Source organism: Bos javanicus, chromosome 19 (genome assembly GCF_032452875.1).
Source record: "Bos javanicus breed banteng chromosome 19, ARS-OSU_banteng_1.0, whole genome shotgun sequence".
Lineage (NCBI taxonomy): Eukaryota > Metazoa > Chordata > Mammalia > Artiodactyla > Bovidae > Bos > Bos javanicus.
Genome location: NC_083886.1, coordinates 25076527 through 25101243, shown reverse-complemented (window position 1 = coordinate 25101243; position 24717 = coordinate 25076527). Strand labels below are relative to the sequence as shown.

General features: G+C 49.8%; 1 protein-coding gene across 8 annotated transcripts in view; it reads right to left on the bottom strand.

Annotated features, from left to right (window-relative positions):
• RAP1GAP2 (RAP1 GTPase activating protein 2) overlaps positions 1 to 24717 on the bottom strand; it is a 201896-nt gene that overhangs the window by 73325 nt on the left and 103854 nt on the right. Inside the window, exon 1 of one of the 8 annotated variants that reach the window (XM_061390698.1) lies at positions 4952 to 6226. The exons of 6 other annotated variants lie outside the window; for them this stretch is intronic. In XM_061390698.1, coding sequence (XP_061246682.1) covers positions 4952 to 4978 — 27 coding nt within the window. In that variant the 5' untranslated portion in view covers positions 4979 to 6226. Of the gene's footprint in view, positions 1 to 4951; positions 6227 to 24717 lie in introns of those variants that run through there. One more of the 8 variants, XM_061390699.1, reaches the window with a different exon arrangement.

The window sequence follows — 24717 nt, the reverse complement described above, 5'->3', positions numbered from 1 at the left end:
GACGGCTTCATGGTAAATTCCAACAAACATTTAAAGAAGAATTAGCACCAATCCTTCATAAACTCTTCCAGAGGAAGCAAAGAGGAAGGAACACTACTTAACTCATTCTATAGGCCAGCATTACCAAAACCACACAAAGAAACCACAAGGAAATAAAACTACAGACCAATATCCCTGATGGACACAGATGTAAAAATTCTCAACAAAATACTAGCTCATCAAACCCAACAGCATGTTACGCACTGTGTCCAGGTGGGATTTATCCCAGGAATGCAAGCTTGGTTCAACATAAGGAAGGAAATCAATCATCACATTAATGGAATTAAGGGGAAAAAAAAAAACCACAAAATCATCTCGATACAGAAACAGCATCTGACAAAATCTAATGCCCTTTCTTGATGAAAAAAACACTCAGAAAACTAGGAATAGAAGGAACTTCCTCAACATGATGAGGGCTTTTTTTCTTAACCTATAGCTAACATCATGCTCAATGATACTGAAAGCATACTGCAAGCTTTCCCCCTGAGATCAGGAACCAAGAATGCCCACTTTCTCCACTACTATTGTGTGTACTGAAAGTTCTATCCTGAACAATTGGACAAGAGAAAGAAATGAAAAAGGAAAAATAAAACTATATTTGCAGGTGACATGATCCAATATGGGAAACCCAAAGAATCCACAAAAACACTACTAGAGCTAATAAAGAAAATCAGAAAAATTGCAGAGTGCAAGATCAGCACACAAAAGTCATTTGTACTTCTATACACCAGCAATGAACAATCTGAAGAGAAAATTAAGAAAACAACTCCATTTACAAGAATATCAAAAAAATAAAATAAAATCCCTAGAATAATTTAACCAAGGAGGTAAAGGATTCAAGTACTGAAAACTAAAAGACATTGATGAAAGAAATTAAAGAAGACTTAAATAAATGGTATGGCATTCCTTGTTCATGGGTTGGAAGAATCAGTATTGTGAAGACGGCAATAACCACCCAAAGTGATCAACAGATTCAATCCAATCCCTATCAAAATTCAAGTTGGATTTCTTTGCAGAAGTTGACAAGCTGTTCCTAAAATTGATGTGGAAACTCAAGGAACTCAGAATAGCCAAAACATTCTTGGGAAAAAACTCACAATTTCCAATTTCAAAACTTACTACAAGGCTATAGTGATCAAAACAGTGTATTACTGGCATAAGGATAAACAATGGAATAAAATTTAGAGCCCAGAGATAAATCCATGCATTTCTGGCCAATTGACTCTTGACAAGGTCAAGACCAAAAGAACAGTCTTTTCAACAAATGGTGCTAGAAAAACTAGATACCCACGTGCAAAATAAACAAAGTTGGACACCTGTACACCAAACCACATGCAGAAAGCAAAAACTTAAATCTAAGAACTAAAACTGTAAAACTCTTGGAAGAAAACACAAGGTTAAATTTTCATGGTCTTAGATTTGGTAACGTATTCTTAGACACGACACCAACAAAAAAGGAAACATAAATTATTGAACATAAAAATTCAAAACTTTTGTGCCTTAATGGACATTATCAAGAAAGTAAAAAAACAACCAACAGAATGGGAGAAAATATTTGGAAGGCACACATCTGTATCCAGAACACATGGGCTTTCCTGGTAGCTCAGCAGTAAAGAACTGCCTGCAATGCAGGAGACGCTGGTTCGATCCCTGGGTCAGGAAGACCCCCTGGAGGAGGGCATGACAACTCAGTCCAGTATTCTTGCCTGGAGAACCCCATAGGCAGAGGAGCCTCGTGGCCTACAGTTCATGGGGTTGCAGAGAGTCAAACACGACTGAAGCCACTGAGTAGCACATAAGCGTGCACATCCAGAATATATAAAGAACTCTGATAACTTAAGACAAACAACCCTCTTTTAAAATAGGAAAAGGACTTGAACAGACATTTCTCCAAAGAAGATATACAAACGGACAATAGGAAAATGAAAAAAACACTCCACATCATTAAGTGGTGTGCATGGGTATGCTAAGTCCCTTCAGTCGAGTTGTGGGGAAATGCAAATCAAAACCACAATGAGATACCATTCTCACACCCACTGGGATGGCTATAGTCAAAAAATAGAAAATAACAGGTGCTGGCGAGCATGTGGAAAAATTGGAACCCTCACACATTGCTGGTGGGAATGTAAAATGGCACAGCTGCTGTGGAAAACAGTTTGGCAGGTCCTCAATAAGTTAAACATAGAGTTGCCATATGACCCAGCAATTCCACTCCTAGGTAGATACCCGAAGAACCGAAAACAAGTACTCACACAAATACTCACATTTACACAAATGTTGTTCATTCATGCACTGAAGAGTTGCACCATTTACACTTGCCAAAAGGTAGAAACAGCCCAAATGTCCATCACAACCGGACAGATTAACAAATTGTGGTGCATCCACACAACAGAATATCATTCAGCCAGGAAAAGAAACCAAGTGCTCATACGAGCTGCAAGGTGAATAAGCCTCAGAAAAGCATCCCAAGTGAAAGATGCCAGACACAAAAGGTCCCATACTGTACGACTCCATTTCTACAAAATATCCGGAATAGGCAAATCAGTCCATAGAGAGAGAAAGCAGATGAGCGAATGCCAGGGGCTGGAGCTGGGCGGGGGGTGCGGGGGGCGATGGAGAGCAAGAGCTAAATGGGATTTGATTTGGAGGTGACAGAAATAGTTTAGAACTAGACAGAGATGATGGTTGCAAAATACTGTAAATATACTAAATGCCAATGAATCGTTCACTTCAAATGATTGATTTTATGTTGTGTACATTTTCCCTCAATGAAAATAAGAGTTGGGAGAGTGAACCAATGGTAATGGAAGAGTGCACATCCCTTACAAAAGGGGCAACTGCTGCTCCTTTCTGCCAGGCTGCAAGCAGGAATGCCAGCTTAATGTTACCAGCGTTTTCAACATTTCAAGGTAAGCCAGAAATCCCAATTTGTATGTAAACTCCCAACTTCTAGACATTGATAACCAAATGTTCTCTACATGGACCAAACAAAATGTGTCTATGAGCCAAGTCAGTCCACAAGCCGCTGTATAACAAAGAGCCATCGCATGTTTCTAAGCTGGAAAATGAGAACATATAAGAAAAATTTAGGGAGTCCCAGGATATTCTCTGTTGGGTACCCGTGATATGCCAGGCACTGGAGCACTGGAGCAGGCACATTACAAATGCTAGCCTGTCAGTCCACGGAAGGAGGGTTAGAGGGGTGGAAGGCATTGAGTGACTAAGCAACTTGCCCAAACTGAACATACTCAGTAAAGGCAGAAGCCAGATTCAGGTTCAGATCTATCTGGGTTTGAGAACTCCACATCTCACTGTGTGCCTGACAGACATCTTAGACTGAACTAGGCCCAACAGAACACTCAGAAACTCTTTTTTTTTTTTTTTTAATCATTAACTCTTCCCCTCAAAAGCTTTCCTCCACCCTAGCCAGTCTTCCCCATTGTCCACCCACCCTGACAAAATCCCCAGGATCATCACTGATTTCTTTTTCCTCATTCTCCATACCTAATAGGCCTGCAGAGTGAAAGTGTTGCTCAGTCGTGTCCAACTCTTTGCGACACCATGGACTATAGCCTGCCAGGCTTCTCTGTCCATGGAATTCTCCAGACAAGAATACTGGAGTGGGGTCCCTTCTCCAGGGGATCATCCTGACCCAGGGATCAAACCCAGGTCTCCTGCATTGCAGGCAGATACTTCACTTTATAAGCCACCAGGGAAGCCCCGATAGGCCTGCAAGTCCAATGTCAAAATATCTCCCAAGTCTGAGCACTTGTCAACAGCATCCCTACTCCCATCATCTCTCACTGCCCCTCATCAGGACCATGCAGCAGCCTCCTCGGCAGTCCCCAGCTTCCACACCAGTGACCCCCTATCCAGCCCAGCCCCCTCGGACATCAGCCACACAGTCTTTCTGGAAGATAAATCAGATGGCACCCATCTCCCTCCAGTGCACCACTCCACACCCTGCCAAGGTCAAGGGGTGTCAGGACATTTCGGTTTGTAACAAGGTCACCAGGCTTACACCCTGCCCCCTGCTCTGGAGCTACTGGTGGCTCAGCCTGAGATTGGGGGACTTCTCGACCAACCCTCAAACAAGTATCCTATCACGCCCCACACTCCCTAAACAGTCACAGTCCAGGAAGGGAAAGAAAGGAAAGAACTCAGCCCAGCCATCCCCCTCCCCGACCTCCCGCCTGCCACAGATAGGTGTGAACGAGAAGACAGCAGTCCTGACCCCAGTTCAGCAGGAGGGGCACAAGGTCTGGCAGAGCTGAAAGAGGAGGGTGCCCACAGAGCCTCCAGGGACAATCTGACTTGGCAGGAAGGGACCTTGACTCCCAGGCCAGGGGGAAACGTCACACACACCATTCCCAAGTGTCACCCTAACAGCCCCAGGGCCCTGTGACAGGACACAGGCCCCTGCCAGGGCCTTCCCGGGCACACAGCACAGAGCAGGGAGGGCTGCAGCCACAGGGCTGGCCTGCCAGCTCCGAGTGTCTGGAGCCAGGCAGAAGGAAGGCAGCTGCAGTGTCCCTCCCTCTCCTGCCCCTGGCACCCCACCTGGCACAGCCTGCAGGTGGGTGAGAGTCCCCTCAGGCCCTCACCCGGCATCAGGAAGCCTCGACAGAGGAGCACAGACGTGAGCCCTGCCCGGTCTCACACCAGGGCCCCCACCTCACCCCTCCAGGTCAAGGGGGAAAGGCTCTGGCCCCTGACTCCACCCCACACCCCCTCTTCAGCCCTAATCCCCTCTGTCCCGGGTCTCTCCTTCCCCAAGTGACAGTGGCCTCCACACCCCACCAGGGCTCCCTGCCAGGTGACACCGGGAGTGGTCATCTGGCTCCTGCCTTGACCGGGCCACTCTGGGCAGCCGGTGTGGACAGGCATAGCCCCCTAACCCGGGCACACTCACCAAAATGTTCTTTAAGAAATCCATCATCTTCCACCAGTGCCTTCCCCTGCGAGTTGAGGGGGGCCCTGACTGTCTGCCTGAGCAACACTGTTGTGGTGGCTGCTAGCACCCCAGCTGCTGCTGCTGCTGCTGACGTTGAACAACTTCCTTAAGATCAAACAAGGAACTGCAGGACTTGGGTGTCCGCCCGGAGCTGTCATTCCACATTGACTGGATCTGACCTTTGACCCCTCTGTCACCGCCACTGTTTTTCTGGGGAACCCAGAGCTGGTGGAGCCACCGCATAGCGTGTGTAGTAAGAGCGAGAGGTTCTCCCCCCAGGTGAGAGGCGCTGTAGGTTGTCAGGGGAGACTTGTTTGGGGGTGTTGGAAGCATTACTGTCTCTCCAGCCTTAATCTTTTTGTTTAATTTCATTTATTTATTTATTTGTTTAATTAGGCTGTGCTGGGTCTTCATTGCTGCACAGATTTTTCTCTAGTTGCAGTGCCTGGGCTTCTCATTGCAGGGGCTTCTCTTGTTGGGGAGCATGGACCCTAGGGCGTGAGGGCTTCAGTAGTTGTGGCACACGGGCTCTAGAGTGCAGGCTCAGCAGCTATAGAGCGCAGGCTCTAGGTTACACGGGCGTCACTAGTTACAGCTCCGGGCTCTAGAGCAGAGGCTCAATAGCTGTGGTGCACGGGCTTACTTGCTTCATGGCACGTGGGATCTCCCCCGACCTGGGACTGAACCTGTGTCTCCTGCACAGGTAGGCCGATTCTTTATCACTGAGCCACCAGGGAAGCCCCCTTCCATCCTCATCTGGAGTGATTTCTCAATGCTGCTGGCCTGTGATGTATGACAGGAGACAGGACTGGGGCACAGCATGCTGTGGGACTCAGGGCAGGCCCCACTGGCTTGGGACCTCAATTTTCCCATCTGCAAATTGAGAAGCCCTATGTATAAGAAGAATAAAAATGAAGTAGAAAGAAAGCAGGTGCCAGCATCTTATAGGCATTCACGTCGTCCCCATAGAGCCCAAAATCTCCTACTCAAAGATTTGAAGAAACAGCTAAAGACTGTTTCTTTAGAAAAAAACCCACCTGCTAAAGACTTTGCAAGTGGGTCTAGTAGGAGGGAGGGCATCTGTGGTGGCTCAGTCAGTAAAGAATCTGCCTGCCGATGCTAGAGACTCAGGTTCGATCCCTGAGTTGGGAAGTCGGACACGACTTAGCAACTAAACCCTCCCCACCTGGTAGGAGGGAACAGAGGCATGGTGAACGGCTTTCTTTCACCAAACACTCTGCTGCTGCTGCTGCTAAGTCACTTCAGTCATGTCCAATTCTGTGGGACCCCTGAGACGACAGCCCACCACGCTCCGCCTTGCCTGGGATTCTCCAGGCAAGAACACTGGAGTGGGTTGCCATTTCCTTCTCCAATGCACAAAAGTGAAAAGTGAAAGTGAAGTCACTCAGTCATGCCCGACTCTTAGCGACCCCATGGACTGCAGCCTACCAGGCTTCTCCGTCCATGGGATTTTCCAGGCAAAAGTACTGGAGTGGGGTGCCATTGCCTTCTCCGACCAAACACTCTCGGTTTTGTTTTTCCAATCATTGTAAGGTATTACTTTGGTTTAAATTTTTTTTTTAATGTGCCTTAAAAAAGAGAGCAGTCCTCACGTCTTGCAGCTATCCCACAAGAAAAATAAAAAATAAGTAAAGTAAATGGCTTGAGAAGACTTGTACTGCATCTATAGTCCAAGGCCCAGAGGCACCAAGTGCTGTGCTGTTAACAAAGAAACCAGGCCCCAGAGCTCAGCCCAGGGCTCACCTGGGTCTCAGAGTCTCTTCCAACACTAATAAACACATCACATTTCACATCCATCCATAGGCCTTGGTCCCATTCCAGCTCTGGAAGAAAAGTAATGTCCCAGCTCAAAAGGAAGGGAATGAATTTTTAAATCCCTCAAAAAAAAAGCAGCATGGTGTGGAAGAAATAACCCTAGACTTTGTGCATAGCTGACAAGGCTTTAACCTGAAGTTCTGCTTCTTACAAGCTGTGCAGGCTGGTTGCTCAGCCTCTGAGCCTCAGTTTCCACATCTGTAAAATGGACAAAATCTGACCCGCTTTGCACAGTGGCTGTAGAGTAGGGTGTGATATATATACTACGCCCAGGGAGAGTGAGGCACAAACACCCTCAGTATGTGGCCACTATGATGATCGTCATTCCTTCCCCGAGTGCTCACTCCTCATGCCCTGGCCCCCAGCGACAGTGTGAAAAGTACCCCCACCACCTGCTCAGCCCCACTCAGAAGCTGATCATTTTTATTTTTTGGTGTGCCATGTAGCATGTGGCATGTTAGTTCCCTGACCAGGGATCAAACCTGTGCCCACTGCATCAGAAGCACAGTCTTAACCAATGGACCACGAGGGAAGTCCCTAGGAAGCCTATCCTATCTCTGCTTCCCCTCCTGGAGCCCAGCCTGCCGCCAAACACACAGCCCACACGCTCTGTCCAGTGCAGTCCCATCCTACGCTGGCTCGAGCCCAGAAACCCCAACAGCATCCACGGGAGATCAGAGATGCCAGGATATGTCCCCAGGGACTGGGAGAGGACACAGCTCAATCGAGGTCAGAGAAGGTCTTGGCATGAGTCCATCCCTGGGGGCATCAAGTGACAATGAAGGTCAGGGAAGTGGGGGAGGGGGCAGAGTTCTAGGAGGTGAACTGGGCCATCTCACACATCTGGAGGCGTCACGTGCCAGAGGAAACCCTGGCCTCGGAGAAGGCTGGCAGTGTCCCTTCCAACTCTTACAAACCTGATAGAGAAGTCCATGTCAGGAGAAAGGAGTAGTCAAGCTCACCACCCTCCCTGTCCCTAAAGGGGCCCCAGTGGGCTGTGCCTAATGAGCCCTTCTCTCCTGCCCCTGGAGAAGAACCCTGGATGAGGCTCCTGTGTCCTCAACATCCTCCCACACCTGCTTCTGGCTCATCTGCATTCCTGCTCTGGGCCCATGAGTCAATACCAGGGCCCCACTCCTACCCCACCCTGCAGCCAGGCTGTCCAGGACATGCCACATCCAGAATACTTCTGCCACCCGCTTGGCCACAGCATACCAGGACCCAGTACAGGAGGCCTTGTATTCCCAAGCCTCTGCCTCCGTGCAGAAATGCATTCAGAGGCAGCAAGGAAGGAAAGAGGCTTGCTGATCCCCCCTGGGCCTGGCACTGACTCAGGGTTGTGGACCCTGGGAAGATCAGCCTCTCCTTCTTCTACCCACTCCCCTTGACATGGTTGACTCCTACTTGTCCTTCAGGCCTTAGCTTGGAGATCACTTCCTCCAGGAAGCCTTCCGAGCATCCACCCCTCCCCCAAGTAGTACTTCCATAAGCATCCAGCATGTGCCCTATTGGGTCACTTATCTCTGCATTCTAATTTTTCATTTAATTATCTGTTTCCCCCCCTTCATCTGTTAACCTCAGCTCTCGGCACATAGGTGCTCAATAAATATTTGATGAATGAAGGACTGAATAAAAGAACTGACTTCCATCTAGTGACTAAGATAATCACAGGAGTAAATAATTAGAACCCAATAAAAGAGGACCAGTTATAATGGTGAGCCGATGCCTGCATGGACCCACAGAGGAGTGGACAATGTCTGCTGCAAAGGAGTTGTGGTTGTTGTTTAGCTGCTAAGTTGTGTCTGACTCTTTGTGACCCCATGGACTGTAGCCTGCAAGACTCCTCTGTCCATGTGATTCTCCAGGTAAGAATACTGGAGTGACTTGCCATTTCCTTCTCCAGGGGATCTTCCTAACCCAGGGATCGAACATGTGTCTCCTACATTGGCAGGTAGATTCTTTACAACTGAAACACCAGGGAAGCCACACTGCAAAGGAGGGACCTTCCCAAAGGAGCTACTTTCTTTATCTTGCAGATAGAGTCATGGCGGTACAAGAAAACCAAGCCCTGCATTTAAGGACACACAGCAGTAGAGCATGAGTCAATATCCAGGCCCAGGGTTCATTCCCACTACCTCCCACCTGCCCCCTAGGTTAACGCAGGTCGGGAGCAGCTGAGAAATGAAGCTCAGAGACAGCAACTGACCTGCTTAAGGTCACATGGCCTGTTAGCAGCAGAGCCAGGCATTGTGGGTGAAAGACAGGATGTGGTGGAGAAAACAGAGGGGCAGAGGGGGTCAGGGAGGGACCGAAGGTAAGTGTGTCTGAGCTAAACTCAAGGGGCAGGAAGGAGACTCCAGATGAGCAGGCCCTCAGCCTCCCCTGGCAGGGTCATGAGCAGTGGTGTGGCAGTATGACCTCAGGCTGGCAGCCTCTCCAGGGTGGGTGAGGGGTGGGGGAACCCATACACCACAAGAGTGAGTCCAAGGACAGGCAAGCACAGAGGAAGGAACGAGGACCAGAGAGACCAACAGCCATCCAGGTGGGGCACAAGTGCCCGCTGACCGCTGGGAGCCGGGAAAGGGAGGTTAAGGTCTGAGCGCACTTCCCGTCTGTCAGATTAGCCCCCACATCTCTGAATGAGGGCTCTCTTCCTTCAGAAAAGCCAGAAAAGCCACTACTGAGAGCACCCAACAGTCATCTGATTATAAAAACCCTGCCTGCAGCAAGGCCACTGGGATCAGCAGGGTTTCCTCCCCCGCAGGTAATTTTTCACCCGCAGCTCTAGTCCAGTAGAAAGAGTACGGGACTGGGAATCAGACAGACCAGGATCCAAATTCCAGCCCAGCCTCTGGCCAGCTGTAACCTCGGACCACATGCTCTTCATTTGTAAAGCTGGAATGATACCCATCTTCCCGGTGACGATGAAACGAGATGACAAATGTCATCAAATACGGGAACGGTCATTGATCAACACACATCGGCTGGCCCTGAATCTATCGGATTTATAGTTTTAATTTTGTGACAGGAGCAGTTGATGTTTATTGAGCTCTCACTACGGGTTTCAGGTCCCTGACAAAGTGCCTCCTCTTAGCTGATCCCCTTGACCACCCAAGAGGCAGTCACTGTTACCATCCCCACTCTCAGATGTGGAAACTGAGGCTGAGGGTTAAGTAACTAGGCAACAGGCTGCATCATCGATACAAACAGAGAGAGCCTGCAGCATCCAAGCTTTGAACCACCACACTAACAGGGCTCAGGGACATGGCTGGTCCATAAGAAGCAGGATACTCAAATCCCTGCCAACCTCTCTCAAATCTTTCTGAAACCTCTCAGCCAGAATTCCCAGGGCATGCATATCATATTCTGTTTTGTTTTTTGTTTGTTTGGGTTTGGGCCTGCACCACATGGCTTGTGGGATCTTAGTTCCCTGACCAGGAATTGAACCTGGGCATCCCCCACCCGCACCCACTGCCCTGCTTCAGTTAAAGCACCAGGTCCTAGCCACTGAACCACCAGGAAATTCCTCTAATATTCTGCTTTATCTGAATGGCTCCTAGGAGTGTCTGATCTTTCCCCTAAACTTAGAACTCCTGGCCAGCAGAAGTCACATCTACACACACTACACACGCCACATTTCATCAAATCTTGAAGGACATCCATCATAAGAGATACTTTACTTTGTATACCACAAACAAAGCAAAAACACCACCAATTGCAAACTATTGCTAGGGGAGTGCAGCCTGAGTCCAGAGATGTTAAATGAGAGAGAGGGGAAACGTGTCTTTGAAACGATGAAATACAGTAGTAGATACGCAGCAATTATCTGTACTCAGTAATTATTTCTCGGAGTAGGAGAAAGAGTGTTAAGTCGGAATTTTGTCTGCCTCAAGTTTGTGTCTCACCAGCAGGCTAAGGGGAATGCCACCTTTCTCTAAGACTCAATTTTCTCATCTCTAAAGTGGGCAAAATAGTTCTTCTCTTCCAGGGTGTCTATGAGAACCAGGCGAGTTTGAGAACGTGCTTTGTAAGCTGGAAAGCACTGCACCAACCTACAGGGTAAACAGGATGAAAAGGAGACGACGAGGGGCACCAGCAGCGGTTATGAGCGACATCAGCAGACCCTGTGGGCGTTTGCAAGGGGCTCTGTAAGCGTGTGGCTGCCTTGGAGCAATCCAGCCCCATTTTCTAGGAAATCGTTGGCACCGCCGCTTCCAAGCTGTCCCTCCCTTGCAACCACAAGATTCACAGCCTGGCGCTGGTGAAGGAATCACGGTGTCCACACCGCTGGAGGCTCTCCAAGTCAGGCTTTGGGGTGCCAGTCCACAGACCTTCTGCTTCTGATCCAGCCAGTGGCCTGAAACTTCTAGTCTTCCCAATAAAGCTGGGGTCAGCTTCAGTTCTGAGCCTCACCGTCGGGGCACTGGAAAAACAGCCTATGAACCTTATCAGATGATCCGAGATAAGCCTTGATGGGTCTGCCACAGGATGAACTGGAGGGTTAAGTACCCCCGGGGAGACAACAGCCTCAACAAAGGCTTCATGGCAGGAGAGTGAGGAGGGGGTTAGTCTGGCTTTGATCTCACCAGTGACCATACTTGTGGTCCAGGCAAGAGGCCCAGGTCCCCCTGCCCATGTCTGTCCAGAGGAATAGGAAATAAAGCAACATTGAAGCTGAGAAGGTAGGACCAAAAAACAGTGTTGTCCTCCTAGAAAAATGTCTGCTTCCCTCCCAACCCCCTTGTCCCTGAAATGCAGTGGCTGGCACTTCGCAGCTATTGTGTCTCCTAACTGGCTTGGGTGGGTGGGTGGGTGTCTGGCTGAGTGTCAGAAGCATGGCTCTCTCCTCACTCCTGGGTGGCCCTTGTTCCCCAGGCAAGGTTCCTGCATAGCCAGCATCCTTCCAGCTTACCCTCTCCTTCTTCCCTGCCCTCCAGATCTTGCCTATTTTCCTGTTGGCTCTATGGGAGTGGAAACTGCAGCCTTGCTACCAACATACCAGGACTCTGAGGCTTGCAGCAAGAGCAGCAGAAGCCCTGCCACCACCTCTCCATCTCTCCCTGCCATCAAATGAGTTTTAAGAACCAAAGAATATTAATACATAATGTGGTGGCTCGGACGGTGAAGAATCTGCCTGCAATGCAAGAGACCCAGGTTCAATCCTTGGGTCAGGAAGATTCCCTGGAGAAGGGAATGGCAACCCACTCCAGTATTCTTGCCTGGAAAATCCCATGGACAGAGGAGCCTGGAGGACTATAGTCCATGGGGTCAAAAAGAATCACACACGACTGAGTGACTAACGACATATTAATATATATGTGTAGGTATGAATCACTTTGCTGTATACCTGAAGCTAACACAACATTGCAAATCAACTATACTTCAATTAAAAAAATAAAAGAACCAAGCACTAAGGACTGTGGGATCAGTTAGCCTCCTCTCTCAATCCCGGCCCTGACATGTACCTGGAAGAGAAAAGAGGCTACAGGAGCTCCTGGGTTTCTGACTCACAGAGAACACGTCACAGAGCAAACGGGGAACCTGCGGCCTCCCCAGAAAACCCCGCTCTCCTTCCTTGATCCCAGAAGCTGTCCCCTGCCCAAGGCTCCCCTTCCAGCTCCCCCACCCATCCACGAGAGTGTCCCCGTCCTCCTGGCAGAGTCTAGCATCATCTCAAGGACCCACGAACATAACCACCTACCACTGGGGAGGCGTCCGCCAGCAGCCAGTCACGTGACTGTGATCGGCCCTCGGTTCGCTCATCAGCAAAATAAACATTCATCCTACTCTCACTACCCAGCTCATGCCCAGGGCGGTTCAGGCAAGACTGAGTGCCAGGGAGCAACCTCACCTCTTTCTAAAGTAGGAGGCGCCATATACCAAGATATACACCACACACCAACCTTCTCAGTGAGTCTCTTCCATCTCTGTGCCTCCTCTGTTTCCACGCTCATTATGGGATATGCAGGTGGCTGCTCTCCCTTCCCCTCCATCAGGGCTAATCTGTCGCCCCAGAGGGACCAGCAAGCTATTTGCCTCCCCAGCACCTTCCTGCCTACAAAATGTCCCAACTGACCCACGTCTACTATGAAACAAAGCTCCCCATACCCCCTGCCCACATTAGCACTGTTAGTAAGTGGCAAAAACAAGGTTTAGAGATTATCTGAGTCGGAACTCATCTGGGCCCTTCCTGTTAGCACTCGCCTCCACCCAGGACAATAGGTTACTAGGATTTTGCTGGAGCCAGTACTTGCCTAGCACACAACCAATTCTCATCAGATGTTCAGGGCTGAGAACCGAATACATCAATACATGCTTTGTGCTGGGCTGAGCAAAGGGCAATATCAGGAAAGAAATCATGGGAAACTGGAAACTTTGGGGGATCCTACTCCCAGATGTTCCCCAGGAGATGCCATCCGAGGCACCCCCATCTCAACCCTGTGCATGCTGCATGTGTGCCAAGTCGCTTCAGTCATGTCTGACTCTGCAATTCTATGGACTGTAACCCACCAGGCTCCTATTGTCCATGGGGATTCTCCAGGCAAGAATACTGGAGGGGGTTGCCATTTCCTCCTCTAAGAGACCTCCCCGACCCAGGGATCAATCAGCCTCTCTTTGCCTCCTGCATTGGCTGGCTGGTTCTTCATCACTAGCACCACCTGGAAACTAGTCTCAACCCTGGGCAGCCCCTAAAAGACTCTGACCTGGCCCTCTCCTGAAGGCAGGAGACGGCAGGAGGAAGGTTGCTGGGAGTTTCATTTCAGACTAACCTGCAGGAAGGGCATGTTTGCAAATTGCATGTTCTCTTCCTTCCCCATCTTCTCGTTAATGATCACCTAAATAAACGCTTCGGTCCCGAGTGATCTTACAATCAGTCCTCTGAGCTCCAAGAGCCTAATTATATGTATACAATGCGGGGGACTGTGACACTAAGCAGCTCTCTTCCCTCTAAACCATATGTCAAATAACACGATTGCCCTGCCCCCTTGTGCCAGCTGGGACGAATAAAACGGGGCACTGGGGTAAACGCAGGCCTTCACAAGGCAAAAGATATTCCCTCCAATGCAGAATCCCCCAGCACCCACCCACCCCCATACAGCACCCTGAAACATAACAGTACAACAAAGACCTACCCAAACGTTCACATTCACCCCACACACCATAAACACTCATTCATGCAAACACACACACCCAGTCCTTGGGAGGTTTATGAGCCCCCAAGGCCAGGACCATTAGCCAGCTGCACACACCCTCCTGCTATAGACAGTTATCTGTTGCCGTTTGCAATCTGCCTGCCCAGTGGTCCCCTCCTCAAAAGCAGACCGGCAACAAAGGAGGCACGCTGAGTGAAGGAGGCGCGAAGTTAGAGACCTCAGCCTGCTTCTCACAGTCCACTCCTTTCCCACCAGAAGAGATCCGTCCGTGCATTCAGTGGGTGTTTTGGAAGTGGTGCCAGCGCCTGGCTCCAAGGGCTGATGTCACCTTCCAGACCTTCTCTGAAGCCAGCAGGGCGAGACCGAAACAGCAGAGGAGCCTGTGATGCTGCGAACATGGAGCTCATCCTGACCGAGGCCTGGTCTCCCCCAAGGAGGTCTCCAGGGACACCCAAGCAGCAAGGATGGCAGTGGACACAGTGGTGGGGCCCAGCTCCTGGCAGCCTGACCCAGATGGCTTAGCAGGCAGCTGGTGGATTTGTCACTGTTCCCCAGTCCCCCTCCCTCAGCCTGCTGTTGATGATAGGGGCCACAAGGGGGCCAGGTGAGCAGAATGGATGGTCCAACTGGAGAACCAAGTCAACTCCTGGCTCCTCAGATGGATGCAGCTGAGACAGCCCCAGACACATTTCCAGGCCCCTCTCAGCCCCCTAGAGGGCAGGTGATGTTCTCTGGTCCCAAGACACAGCCCCGTTTACACTGAATTGGGAATTCCTCTGGCCACACGGCTATCCAGAGGAGAGAGTGAACTGGAGCCCTGGGAGTGACCAGTCCCAAAGGGCCGCCAGGAGGTGAAATCATGACCCTGCTCTCCCAGGCCTAATGGACAGGCCTAAAGGACGCAGAAGGAAGGTGCGTTCAGGATTTTGGCTGAATGTGTACAGCTCAGGCTGGTCTCTCACAACCATGACCATCCCCTCCTGGAATCACCAAACAGCCTGGATATGTCCTGCCCTGGGAAACCATGTGCCGAGCTGTGAAGAGAGCCTGGTGCCTTGGTGGGGCAAGGTGGTCACGGGGTCCTAGCTACCAGGAGGATTGTGTGCCTGGCTGTGCACACAGAAGACCCCAGCTCCAGCTGGAGCAGACAGAAACACCGTCTTTCTACACATGGCCACTCTGGTCAGCCCTGCAGAATTCTGTACCTCTTCGTGACTATCTTCCTGCCTCCATCCGTCAATCAACCTGGCCCCACAGCTCCCCTGAAACTGCTCTGGTCAAGGTCATCACTGACCTCCATGTTGCCAAAGCCCAGAAGAACTTCTGCCCTCATCTTCATCCTCAGTACACTTCCTCCTCCTTTGAGGGCACCAGGGTCTTCTTCAGCTCTCCTCGCAGGCTCCTCCTCTTCTTCTTGGAGACCCTCAAGGCTCAGGCTGAGATCTCCCCTCATCTCTGTCTCTCCTGCCATCCCAAGGTACTTAACCATCTGTCTGGAATTTAATTCCAGCTGCACACTGCTACCCCCACCTGAATGTCTCTAACCTTGACCTCTTCTTGGATCTCCAAATTAGCAAATCTGTGGTCTCATGGGTATCTCAAACTCAGCATGTCCAATATAGAGCTCCTGATCTGCTCTTCTGAACCTGTCTCTCCGCGGGCTTCTCCTTCTCATTAAGATGGGACCCAAACCTACCCATCGCTCCAGCCCCACCTGGGATGACGAGACATCAAGATCCCTCCCTTCCATCAACTCCCAGGTCCAACCCACCAGCACCTCCCATGTTCCTGACTTGCTCACCATAACCCTAATCCCTTCCTATCTCTCCCATCTCCACTACCAACAGCCACCCGCCCCACCCCCACTCTGCCTCAGGTTCAAGTCTCCTTCATTTTTTGCCTGGACTAGAGCAACAGCCTCCGATCTGGTCTCCCTCCTTCCACTGTTGCTGATTTACAGCCACGCAGCAGTCAGAGATGAATCACAGCGCCCCACTGATCAGGTTCCAAACCCTTCTTAAGACCCACAGGACTGGCACACTCTGCCTCTCTGCAGCCTCCCCTTGCTCACCCTATTCCAGCCACACAGGCCTCCTCTGTGTTCCTCAAAAGCTCAGACAGATGAACAGCAAGGTCCTACTGTAGAGCACAGGGAACCATAGTCAATATCTTGTAATAACCTTTAATGGAAAAGAATCTGAAAAAGAACATATATATGCATACATTTTATATACCCATATCTATGTTACATATGTATAAAATGTATCCATATATACATATGGATACATTTTATATAAATATGCATATATATTTATTTATAACTGAATCACTTTGTTGTATACCTGAAACTAACACAACATTGTAAATCAACTATATTTCAAGAAAAAGGAGAAAGAAAAAGAAAAAGCATGCACCCAGGGCTTCCCTGGAGGCCCAGTGGTTAAGATTCCACGCTGCCAATGCAGGGGATACAGGTTTGATCTCTTACTGGAGAACTAAGATCCTACATGCTGTGCGGCACAGCAAAAGATTAAAAAGGAAACAAAAAGCGAAGCACCAACTCTTCCTTGTCTCAGTGCCTTTGCACTTCTTATTTCCAGCATCCAGACAGCCCCATCTCTTCACATGGGCATTCCTTCTCATCTTCAGTTGTTGTTCAGCCACTCGGTCATGTCCGACTCTTTGCGACCCCATGGACTGCAGCACACCAGGCTTTCCTATCTTTCACCATCTCGCAGAGTTTGCTCAAATCAGTGATGCCATCCAACCGTCTTATCCTCTGTCGTTCCCTTCTCTACTTGCCCTCAATCTATCCCAACATCAGGGTCTTCAGTGCTCAGCTTAAATGTTACCTCCTACAGGTCTTCCTTGCTGCTGCTGCTGCTGCTAAGTCACTTCAGTCGTGTCCGACTCTTAGCGACCCCATGGACTGCAGCCTAGCAGGCTCCTCCATCCATGGGATTTTCCAGGCAAGGGTACTGGAGTGGGTTACCATTGCCTTCTCCGGGTCTTCCTTGAGCCCCAGGGAAAACCACTTCTCCCTCCCACAGACACTGTATTCTCAAAGAGCACCCTGAAAATGATGCCCAACCCACAAACACCAAGTTTGTGTCTCTCTTCAGAGCACTGATCAGAAGTTGCTGTTGTCTGATAACTTTCTTATCTACTATCCATCTCCCTCACTGGACAGCAAGCTCTGTGAGGGCAGCAATCATGCCTGCCAGGCTCACTGCTGGTTCCCTGGGCCCTAAAGCAGTCCCCAATCCATGGCTGGTGATCAATAAATATTTGCCAAGTGAATGAAAGGATTTCGCTGGCACTTCCACCTGTTAGGTGCTCCCATGCAGGAGAGCAAGCAATACAAACTCCTACTAGGGGCTTTCAGGGAAGGCTTCATGGAAGAGGTGAGGCCCAAGCTGCACCTTTGATTGAGGAGATTTAGAAAGAAGGAGGAAGGTTGTGGGGTGGGCGGGCAAGGAAGAAGCCCAAGCAACAGAAGAGGAGAAAGCACAAAATGCATGCAGGGAAAATAATCAGCCTCATTGGCTGTAGACCACCCATTACCATCTAATGAGGGCAGCCAGGAATGACCTCAGTAGGGCCCCACCCCAGGGTCTCCCCCACTAAGTGCTGGGAGATGCCGCAAGCAGGCATTTTTGTACCTGCATCTAAGCGGATGCTAGCCCACTTTCCCACCCCACACAGAGGGAGTAAGTCTGCTGCTCCTCCTCAGGAGGCAAGTGAGGTGCCTAGGAACAGGCCATGTGATGCTCAGCATCCCGCAGGAGGTCTTGAGGACTCAACCAGCACAATGAGTTTCCCTTTAGCAAGACCAAAGCTCACCTACAAAGTGCCTTTGTGTGAATTAAAACAGGGTGCCCCTCTGGCTGGACCAGTTGGAAAAAGGCATCCTTCCTTCTGGTCAGACAGTCCCTCACAAGACACCCAGTTGGCCAACAGATTATCAATTTCAACCCCCACTCTTCTACAATATTGGGTGGCCCACGTGCTGCATGCCTTCCACAGGGATCCAGCCCACCATAGCGATCTCTCTGCAGTCCAGAGTCTGGGCCAGCTACCCCCAGATCCCCGGTTCAATGGTTCCATTCCACGAGGAGTCCAGGCTATCCCCAGGGGTTCCCAGGAGTCTCGCCCAGGTGACCAGGGTGACAGTCCTCATGGGACTGAGGCTGTAACTCTCTGACCCCTGCTGATCCCTCACAACAGCTGATAGCCAATTCCCAGAAGAGACCATCTGGGTCTCTGTGCAGTGCCGCCCCACCCCACCCCAACACACACACACACACACACACACACTCTCTCTCTCTTTCTCTCTCTCTCTCTCTCTCTCTCTCTCACAAAGCGAGGAGAATTAGAGATTATCGGTGGGTTGGAAGGCCCTGATCGGGTGTTTACCCTCCCAGGGATATTGAATTTTAAACACGTGTGCCTGTTTACTCTCCCTGCCAGAACCTCGCTGGCTGCCCCGTAGCCAAGCAACACTATCTGACCTGAGGGACCAGGAGGGGGACTTTCCGTGCCAGGCAGGTCACCTGGGGAGGGTTATCTAAGTACGGCCAGTCTCGGCACAGTGATGGGCCTCCCGCGCCACCCCCCACTCCGCTCACCCCTCCCCACCCTCACCTCCAGGTGACCCCACATCCGCAACAGACAGACCACTCTAACAGCAAGCACAAGAACATGGTCCTGGGACAGACATGGTGACACCTTAGAATGCAATCTGTTAAAAACAGATCACCAGGATTCGATGCATTATCGACCTGATGACCCGCTTGGCTGTCTCCCTACCAGCCAAGCTGAGAGCCAGCAGGCTGAGATCACAGCAAGAAAGATTCAGGTTAGACAGGGGGAAGATAACCACCTGTGACTAGAGACAGGCAATGGCACCTCCTTTCAAAGAAAGACTGGACAGCTCAAATCAGGGCTGGAAGCTCGCGTGTGTCATTTTTTTTCCTCCACGAGGGGTTAGTTTTCTGCCTGGATGGGGGATCAGCAAGTTGCTGATTGAAGGTAACAAAATCAAGGTCACATCTCAGCTCTATATTGACAATATGAGTGCTGAGTGGGCTTCTTTTCTCCATGGAAGTCAAACCCCGTGGCCTACACATGGTCAGGGGTGTGTGTGTGTGTGTGTGTGTGTGTGTGTGTGTGTGTGTTAGTCGCTCAGTTGTGTCCGACTCTTCGCGACCCCTTGCACTGAGCTTGCCAGGCTCCTCTTTCCATGGAATTCTCCAGGCAACACTACTGGAGTGGGTTGCCATTCCTTTCTCCAATGGTCAGGGGAGGACATTTGAAATCATATAATCAGTCATGATCTCACAAAGTCATGAAATCACACAGGCCAAAGATCAGTTACAGGGCCACAGAATCCCATAGAAGGAAGACCTACTGTGTGCTAGGCCTCAAGGATTTCCGCTAGGAAGTGGGGTAAAAAAATCTCCCACACTTTACAGATGAGGAACCTAGCTCTAACAGGACCCAGCCTCTCCTACTGAACCCTGAGCTTGTCATAGCGGAACAATGCCCACCTACAAAAGATGCTCTTGTCCTTAATCCTCACGACCTGTGAGTATGTGAGGTTAATGGCGACAATGGGGATTCAGGTGCAGGTGGAATTAAGATTGTAATCGGCCAACCCTAAGGTGAGAGGAGGATCCTGGATTATCCAGGAATATAATCAAAAGTGTCCTTATAATAGAAGGAGACAGAAGAGAGAGGATGAGAGAGATGGCAGTGTGGGAGGGGCCTGGCCCGATCAGTGTTGCTCCCTTTGAAGATACAGCAATGGGGCAGGAGCCGAGGAATGCAGGTGGCTTTCTAGAAGCTGGAAAAGGCAACGAAATAAATTCTCTCCTACAGTCTCCAGAAGGAATGTGGTCCCGTGGACACCTCGATTTTAGTCCCATGCAACCCATTTCAGACCTCTGACCTCCAGAACTCGAAGATGAGAAATCCATTTGTCTTAAGCCACTACACTTGTGGTCATCTGTTTCAGCAGCTATAAGAAACTAACACAAACCTTCTGACAGATCCACGGGAAGGAAGGAACTCTGACTGTCTAGCATCATGTCTCGACCCTGCAAAACTGAAATGTTCTGTGACACATAACCTCTGCAGCCTGCTGCCAAATCAAATCAGCTCAGCCGTGTCATTTGCTAGCAAACCCAATTCTCTCCCACAAGGGGTTCTGCTTGATTTCCATGTGGAACTGAGCCGGGGCTCTTGAAAGGCTCCCCCCACCTCTCCACACACCTGGAGATGCAGATCCTTTCTGCCCGGGCTGCTATTAAGGGTCCAGCAGTTCCCGTCAAAAGGAGTGAATGAGCCAGGCCGTTCACAGAGAGCACCAGCTCACCTCCAAAGCCACCTGATTCTCACATTTCAAAGCAGGGAGCCAAACAGTATGTATAAAGTGGGAATAATTTATTTTAAAAAATTAATGGGGGCATCCTGTAGTGGTCCAGTTGTTAAGAATCCGCTTTGCAATGCAGGGGACACCAGTTCAATCTCTGGTCCGGCAAGATTCCACATGCCACGGGGCAACTATTGAGCCTGGGCTCTAGAGCCCGGGAACTGCAACTACTGAAGCCTAGAGCTCATGCTCTGCAACAAGGAAAGCCACTGCACAAGCAGCCCGCATATCACAGCAAAGAATAGCCACCACTCCCCGCAACTAGAGAAAGCCCCCTGCTCACAGCCAGGAAGACCCAGCACAGACAGAAAGAAACAAGTAAGTATTTTTTAAAAATTAATGTCTCTACCCTCAAAGATTTGTCTGTTTTCAATAAAAGAATTTAATAAAACAATTTAGCTCATCTTCAGAGGACTCTTACAGGGGTTACTATCTCTTCTAGAGTAAAAACATTTATCTAAACTTCAGTGACTCCTTCTGAGTGGCCTGGCTTTCTCTTCACTGGTTGAATGCAAGTAAAATCGAATTTAACTCCTTTTATTATAAATGGGCACCAACAACACGATCCCATTTATTTATGCCTCTAAATGTGCGCATGATGCCGAGATGTCTGCAGATTTAGCAAATAGTAATGATGAATATGTCTGGATGGTGGGATTATTACTAGGGTTTCGTTTTAAATTCCTTTTTTTTTTTTACTTTCTTTATACTTTACTATTGCTTACATTTTTAATAAGAAGCATATATCATCTTAGCTAAAACAGGGTGTGCTGTTTACTTGCAGAAAAAATCTAATAAAAACTCCAAGAAAATACTGGGCTTTTTTGTTCAATGCCACATTCTCAAGGCTGGATCAGTCCATGAGAATTCATAAATCACCTATTATGCATATGTATTGCTTCCCTGGTGGCTCAGTGAGTAAAGAATCTGCCAGCAATGCAGGAGACCCAGGTTCGATTCCTGGGTTGAAAAGATTCCCTGGAGAAGGAAATAGCAACCCTCTCCAGTATTCTTCCCTGGGAAATTCCAGGGGCAGAGAAGCCTGGCGGGCTACAGTCCATGGGTTCGCAAGAGTCAGACATGACCGAGGAACTAAAGTACCACCATGAGTATGAATTAAGAACCAACCACCAAGGGTTGATGAAGCACACTCTGGGCTCCTTATGTACCGAGCTCTGTGACAGCAAGAACAGGAGAGCACGTCCTGCCCTTCAGGACATGGAGCTGTGGCTGCTCTGGGCCAGTTCCTTCCAGCCCTGTGCCAGCAACGCCCCACCCCATCACACACACATACATACAAACACACCCCTGTGGTCACACCTGAGTGACTTCTAACTACACAAGGGCGAGCAGCTGCTGGCAGAGCTTCGGAGCCTCACCAGGCTCCCATCACAGCTCTTATAGAGGGTTAAATGGTGGCCTCCTCAAAAGATATGTCTACCCAAGATTCTATGAATGTGACTTATTTTCAGGTATAATCAAGTATCTTGAGATAAGATCCAGGTAGAAGCCAGGTGGGCCTTAAATCTTCATAAAAGACCCACAGACTCAGGGAGAAGAGAAGGTCCCGTGAAGACGGAGGCAGATTGGAAACATGTAGCCCCAAACCAAAGGCATGCCTGCAGTCACCAGCAGCTGGAAGAAACCAACAAGGATTCTCCTTCTCTAGGGCCTTTGGAGGGAGCTCTGCCCTTCTCATACCTTGATATCAGACTTCTAGCCTCCAGAGCTGTGGGAGAATCCATTTCTGTCGTCTTAAGCCACCAAGTTTGCAGGACTTTGTTACGGCAGCCCCAGGAAACGAATACACACCCTAAGGCCTGAAACTCCATCTCCATACTCAGCCAAGAGAAGGGGGTCTACTAAGGGGGTACACACAGGGAGTACCTAAGGGGCTCAGAAGTGCAGGGGTGACGCCCCCAGGAACAAACACAGGACCCACTGTGCACTGTCCCCCAAAAGTGCCAGGCACACTGGACCTGAGTGTCAAGTCAATGACACGCCCCTCCAGGCGCACAGGCGGGTTGGGACGAGAGGTGGGGCATGGAATCTGGCAGGACCCCACTCCTGAGCCGGTCTCAGTGCTGTAGTGCGTATGGCAGCCCGAAGAGAAGAAGAGTAGGATAATCAATGAAACCACCCCACAAGCATTTAGCTCGCTGCCCACGGTAACAACCACAAGTATCAGTCATAACAACATAATACGTATGTGGGTGCCTGGTGTTTCCTGAAGCCCTTGCCCACCTGCTTCCTCCTATAACCCTCACAGCAACCCTGCAGGGTGGGCTCAGTCTTACCAGTGGAGGAACTGATGTTCCTAGGAGATGACTGAACTGCACACCGTCACACAAGAGAAGCATCCCCAAGGAGACGCCCTGGACTTCCTCAGTGGCCCAGCAGTTACGAATCCGCCCACCAGTGCGGGGAACATGGGTTCGATCCCTGGTCCCTGAAGATGTCACGTGCCATGGAGCAATTAAGCCCATGCACCACAACTGCTGAAGCCCGTGTGCCTAGAGCCCGTGCTCCACAACCAGAGATGCCAGGGGAATAAGAAGCTCAAGCACCACAACTAGAGAGTAACTGCAACCACAGAAAGCCCACCGTGCAACAAGGAAGATCCAGCACAGCCAAATACATTGTTTTTAAAAAAAGCAGACGCCCCAAACGCCAAGGGCTCTATCAAAGCACAAAGTCAGTGTCTGTCTAGAAATATAGACTCCTTTCAATATAGCTTCAGGCAGAAGGAATTAGGAAGGAGCCTTCTGATGGGAATAAACAGATTATAAAATGCATTCCAAGGCCAACCCTGGGACTCTCCATGGCCTTGAATTATCAGGTCTCCACTCAGTCCAATCCCCAAATCCTTCATGAGGACTCCAGCTCTGCAGGCTCTCCCTGTCACCCTGGGGACCATCCGGCCTGTGAACCCTGACTGGCCCAGGGCAGCCTGACTTCAAGGGTCGGGAACAAGATCCAGAAGGATGCTCCTTCCCTAAAGACCCCTCCCCCAGGTCCTTCTGATCTTTGCTGGACAGGATCTTGGGTTTTGGCCTTTTTCCAATACCCTCAGGATCATCCACAGTTACCAGGCAGGGTTTTGGGTCTGATACACAGGGCTCAGGTGGGGCCAATCACATATGATGCAATTTCAATTTTTGTTCATTGGATACGGACAGGCACTCAATCCTGGGTACCAGGCAGGGCAGGAAATCAAGAAGAATTGAGGAGGTATTATATTAACAACAGAAAAATCAGGGTACTTCCCTTCTGACTTTATCTCCGAGCATTGTTCTCTGGAGGAATAATGACTAATATTTCTGTAGCACATCATCTCAGTTAATCCCCATTACAAACACACGTGGCAGGTACTCTCATATTCCTCCTCTACAAATGAGGGAAATGAGGCCGAGACGGCTAGGAAATGGCAAAGCCTTAAAGGCAGGTGGGCTCCAGAAACTATGTCCTTAACTGCTACTCCATACTGTGTCATCTTTTTGAGGAAGAGCCTCAAAGGGATACGGGTCCAGGAACTGGATGAGCCTCCCCAATGGAGGAGATCATATGGTCCATCAGAAGGAAAGGGAGATGGACTAGAGAATCAAAGGAGAGGGGGAAAGGACTCCCAGAGAGATCATTCTAGAAGCCCAGATGGCCTATTTCCCTGAAACAAAGGAGAGAAAGAAATAAGGTCCAAGCGGCCCAGACGCCTAGGCCAAGACCTGAAGTTTGAGCTCCATTAGCAATTTCTAGGAAGCAGGGCTTCCCCCGCCCCAATGCCTCCAGCTCAGAAGTCTCCATGGGAGCAGGCAAGGGACTCTCATGAGCTGGTGATTCCCAGTTCCCTAGAGAAAAGTCCTCTTTATGTGTCTCAGGGCAAGAACTATATAACCATCATCACCATTGTCATCACCATCATCGTTATCACAACCATTTACTGAGCCCCCATTATGTGGTAAGCACTCCGCTAGTTGCTTCATGATGTACCTCGTTACTCTTCATACCTGCTCCTCTAGGTGGTCACTGTCCCCACTCTACAGGGGAAGAAACTGGAGGACAGGGAGATTAAGTAACAAGCTCACACGACTCACAGTCTGGAGCGTGGTGAAGACAGCACAGGCTTCCGAGCCACACAGACAAACCTGAATCCAAATCCTGGCTCTGCTCTCACCAGCTGTGGGACCTTGAGCAAACAACTTAACCTCTTCCGCCAAGTTCAGTCAGAGATGCCACGAACAATTCATCTCAAATGTCAGCTCCCAATGACTGGCGGTGGCTGCCTGCAGGACTTCGCTGGAGAG